Source organism: Cordyceps fumosorosea (assembly GCF_001636725.1).
Source record: "Cordyceps fumosorosea ARSEF 2679 chromosome Unknown scaffold_28, whole genome shotgun sequence".
NCBI lineage: Eukaryota > Fungi > Ascomycota > Sordariomycetes > Hypocreales > Cordycipitaceae > Cordyceps > Cordyceps fumosorosea.
In genome coordinates, this window is record NW_017387328.1 from 50,447 (window position 1) to 54,833 (window position 4,387).

General features: G+C 62.9%; 3 protein-coding genes across 3 annotated transcripts in view; 1 reads left to right on the top strand and 2 right to left on the bottom strand.

Moving 5' to 3' along the window:
- ISF_08232 (Tetratricopeptide-like helical) overlaps positions 1 to 615 on the bottom strand; it is a gene marked incomplete at both ends in the record, with an annotated part of 1,114 nt that extends 499 nt beyond the window's left edge. Inside the window, one exon of the mRNA XM_018851835.1 lies at positions 11 to 615. Within this exon, the coding sequence (XP_018700917.1) occupies positions 11 to 615 (605 nt within the window). The remainder of the gene's footprint in view (positions 1 to 10) is intronic.
- Positions 616 to 1,471: 856 nt separating this feature from the next.
- On the top strand, positions 1,472 to 2,346 carry ISF_08233 (hypothetical protein; the record flags this gene model as incomplete). Its single annotated transcript, XM_018851836.1, has 2 exons — positions 1,472 to 1,657; positions 1,738 to 2,346. 2 exons carry the CDS (start codon positions 1,472 to 1,474, stop codon positions 2,344 to 2,346), a joined length of 795 nt encoding a protein of 264 aa, XP_018700918.1.
- A 144-nt stretch (positions 2,347 to 2,490) lies between these two features.
- Positions 2,491 to 2,856, bottom strand: ISF_08234 (hypothetical protein; the record flags this gene model as incomplete). The annotated part of the gene is made up of 1 exon (XM_018851837.1): positions 2,491 to 2,856. The coding sequence occupies one exon, from the start codon at positions 2,854 to 2,856 to the stop codon at positions 2,491 to 2,493; it is 366 nt and encodes a 121-aa protein (XP_018700919.1).
- Between the last annotated feature and the right edge of the window lie 1,531 nt (positions 2,857 to 4,387).

Here is a 4,387-nt window from a genome sequence, read left to right on the forward strand (position 1 = left end):
GGCCTTCCACAATTCGGCGTCGGAGTGGTCGCGGCGGGCGGCGGCGCGGGCGACGCGCTCGCGGGCCTCGCGGGCCAGGTCGTGGTAGCTCATGACGGCGCGGCGCGGGTCGCCGAAGCCGAGCGCCTGCAGTCGGACGTTGAGCACGCGCAGCGCCCATGGCACGAGGTGCTCGCCGGTGGCGTCGTCGACGTAGGTGCGCGCGCTGTTGAGGTCCTCGAGCGCCTTGACCTCCTGCGCGGCGAGCGGCGTGGCGTCGATGAGCGTCAGGCACGCGAGGCGCGCGTACAGGAGGTCGAAGATGCGCCGCGTGTCGCGCGCGTCGACGCCCGGGCCGGAGCCGCCGCTGCCGGTGAGCTCCTGCACGGCGGCGATGGCGGCGGCGCGGAAGTGGCCCCGCGCGAGCAGCGCCTCGGGCTGGTCACGCGGGTCGGGCTGCTGCCGTGGGGGGCTGCGGAAGGCGAGCGGCACGTTGAGGGGCGTGAGCGGATGGTAGATTTCGGGGCGCAGCAGGAAGGAAAAGTCCTTGCGATGCGGCTCCCCGATTTGTGATGCCGGTGACGACGCTGGGCGGGGTGACGCCGCGGCCCGGCGCAGGCTGGGGTTTGGTGACATTTGTGCGGCAGATGGGGTGCTGGGCGTCGATAAAGGGTCACTGCCGAGATCAGCATGGCAGGAATGATTAAAGGCAGATGAGTAACTCACTCATCCACGTCCAGCGGTCCCTTGGTTGATGTGCGTGGTCTCGAAGCTAGGAATGTTAGCGGGGACGAAGAGAAGGGGCAATGCACGTACTTCGTGATGTAGACGACTTGTTTCTGGAGTGCCCCTTGGCTACCTGCTTCGCCGGCTGGCTCATTGTGATATTGTGCGAAGGCGTGATGGATTCGTAGAGAATTGTTTGTTCAAGGTGGTCGACAGTGCAGGCAGATCGTTTGTTTGGTGGTTGAGGCGGCTAATTGCTGGCTAAAACGGCCGGAGTCCACTAACGGCCGCTGCGACGGCGCCGGTTATCCACTGTAATTTCAGGGGTTAGCCACTGTAAGCTCTTGTCTGTGCCACATCGGCTCAACCACCGACCATCACCAACATCAACAACATCACCAACATCAACAACATCACCAACATCAACATCACCAACATCACCAACATCACCAACATTGCCATCCGACATCGCCGTCGCCGGCTCCATCACTATCAGCACTGACATATTCAGTGCCATCATCACTAGCTGCCGGCTCGTCAGCTATCTATTGCCCCCTAGGGGGATTTAGAGCATTCTAACTGACGCACTCAGCCCCCTACAGTCACCAGTGCCAGCTATAGATATCAGTCACGTTTACAGGTATCAATCACGTTAGGCAGGTACCAGCGTAAAGAACAAGACATACATTCCACCCAGGCTGATCCCGCCCAACTACCAACGCTGGAAGTTAGTGCCCTAAAACGCCCACCCCGTTACCAAACCCCCATGTTCCCGACACCACCGCCGAACCAAAAAAAAAAGCCCATCCTAACATCCATCCCTCGAGACCGCCACCGAACCCAGATCCTCCCGACATGGCAGCCGCTGCCGACCCCTACGCTGAAGGGCGAGGGCGACTACCAAGTCGTCCGCGAAGCAGCACCCAGCGCTGCCTCATCCCAAGCTGCCAGTGTTAGTCCCCCCAAACCCGTCCCCCCCCCCTTCCCCCCAACCGCCAAACCCAATCCCTCCAAACGCTCCCTACCTCCCAGCTCGGCCGCCTGGATAGACCGGGGCTGGGCGAGCCCACAACTCCAACATGCCTGAGCAGGGCAATGTCGCGGGGGCAGGCACCAGGCACAGCGCGCCCGGAGCCTACACTACCGGGGCCCCCCTACCGTCAGCTTGCAGCGCTGACGGTCCCCTGCTCCAGGGTTGGGCAGGCCAGGCTCCATCAGCCCGGCGCACGCTCGGGCGACCATCAGCCTTTGGCACGCTCGGCGGCTGCGCCATGGGACGGTGGAGTTGTCCTGGGGCCGGGCAGGCTTCACAAGGGCCAACTCCGGACCGGCTGCCCTTCTGCCACGCTCACCAGCTCTGGAACTGGATCCCGTGGTGTCCGGGTCGGCTACGGGGCTGCGGCACCAGCAGCCAAGTTGGGCCAGCATGGGATGCCGGGTCAACTGGGCCGGCCGCGCCTTGATGGCGCCGGCAGCAACCCACAGCCCAGAATGCCTGCGATTGCTGCCGGGCCCATCCCCGGGAGTGGCCCCGATCGCTGGGCCTCAGCGAACCGGCACCACCGCCGCCGCATCCATCGGCGCCGGCACCCGGAGACTCCGCGGCCAGCAACCATCCACGCCCAAGAAGAGGCAGCATAGGATGGTCGCAGGAGCTGCGACAGGGGCCGCGGCCAGCAACCGCTCACCCGGACGCAGACTTCCGGGCCACCAGGTCCCGGGGGGCCGGAGCATCCCTCAGCACCCCCAATACCAACAGCAGCATTGGTCGAGGTTGCAGCCATCCTATCGAAGCCTAGAAGGCATCGAGTCATCGGACTGGCTGCGCCAGGGGGGGGGGCGCTGATGTCGAGCACCGCGTGCGGAGCGGAGCGATCGGTCATCAGACTCAGGCACTGCCCGGGCACGGCGCGACATGGTGATGCGCTTGCCGCGGGCCCATTGCGACTCCGCTGTGGGAGTGCTCATGGCCAAGCTAACAAGCTGCTGCGCGGCGAAGGCCTTTTGGTACGGCGTGAGCGGCACGCCATTAATCAATGTGAGGGCCAGAGAGCACTCTGGCCCTTGCTGCCGCTGCTGCTGTTGTTGCTGCTGTTGGTATTGCAACAGCAGCGCCCTGATGTGCCAGGCATACGCCTGCCTGCTGCTCATATCTCGGCGTGGGATTGTTGAGCGCAGTGAGGTTGGCATATGCCGCATCCTGCAAAGGATACCGGGACTGGTTTGGGGAGCTTGTGCCACTGCTTTCTGTTGAGAGGCCGAAGCTATTGCTCCCCGAAGAGAAGCCCATGGTATCGAGCGGCCGCATTCTCATGCCTCCCAACTACCCCAGCAATGCTGGGGTACTTGGCGGAAGCCAACCTGCTGGACGAGGCGGCGGCGACGGTCCGAGAGGCATGAGGAGGCTGGGGACCACGCAGATGTCTTGCCGTTGCCCTCCAGAGGCGAGAGGATGGCGGGCGGGCGACCGGGGAGGCGAGGCTGCTGCCAGGCGAAGAGCCCTACCGTTTGTAGGGCTGAGCCAACTCCCCACCTGATCCCTACCCCGAGAGAACGGGATCGAGGCAGCGTGGCAGCGTGGCAGCCGACAGCTGGAGAGAATGTTTTGGCCTGGAAAAGATTCCGAGGCCAGGAAGGAGCCGGGGGCCGTGGTACGGCGAGGCCTTTGGGCCATCCCTCAAGCGTCTTGGTGGCCGCGCTCGAGGGGACCGTCTGCGCACGGAACCCGCCTTGATGTGGAAGACGGGAAGTCCGTGGATACGGCCAGCTCTTTGACATGCCTCGAGCCCCTCTGGTGACGGGGTTCTCGGAGGACTGTCTTGGCCTAGCAGACCGAGGGCCGCGCAAATGGCCAGACCCTTGGTACCGACCGAGCAATTGCTTGAAAACGTCTGTCCTGACAAACTCCTCATCTGAGCAGGATTCAGAGAGGCGGCCCAGAGTCGCTTGGCCTCCGAGCCAGGACAGACGTGAATTGCTTGAAAACGTCGGTCCTGACTCCTTTTGCGCTGGAGTCAGGACCGACATTGAATTGCTTGAAAACGTCGGCCCTGACTCCTTTTACTCTGACAGTCGGGGCCGACGCTTTTTCTTGCAAAAGTCGCTCCTAACTCCTCTTGCCCTCAGAGTCAGGACCGACATTGAATTGCTTTAAAATATCAGGACGGACGTTCAATTGCTTGAAAACGTCCGTCCTGACTCCTCATCTAAACAGGAGCCGAAGACCTGTTGAAGCGTAGACGAGGCAGTGGCCGCTGGTGAGATGCGGCCCCTGGCAGGACCCCAGCCTCTTGGTGACTGAGGCTGGAGAGAACTCCTCGGCGTCGATGGAGGGAGACGCTATTGGAGGAGAGCCCGATGGGCAGGCTCAAGCTTCTTGGTGGCTGAGCCTTGCCGGAACGTCTTGTAGAGGAAGACGTAGGGACCAAAGAGAGGCGCCGAGGAGGGTCCCGGGAGCATGAGAGCCCTTTGGCCTGAGACGCGAGTCTTGAGGGCTTGGGCCCTGGGACCCGGGTGGCTGGCCCTTGAGAGAAGGGCCAGTGGGAGTCCTGAGGAGCTCGAGTCCCGCGAGGCAATGACTCGAGCTCAAGGCCGATGGACTCAAGGCCGAGACCGAATGCTCAAAGGTCTAGCTGACAGAGAGGCGCCGGCCCCATATCAGCATAGAACTTTGTTAGCAAAC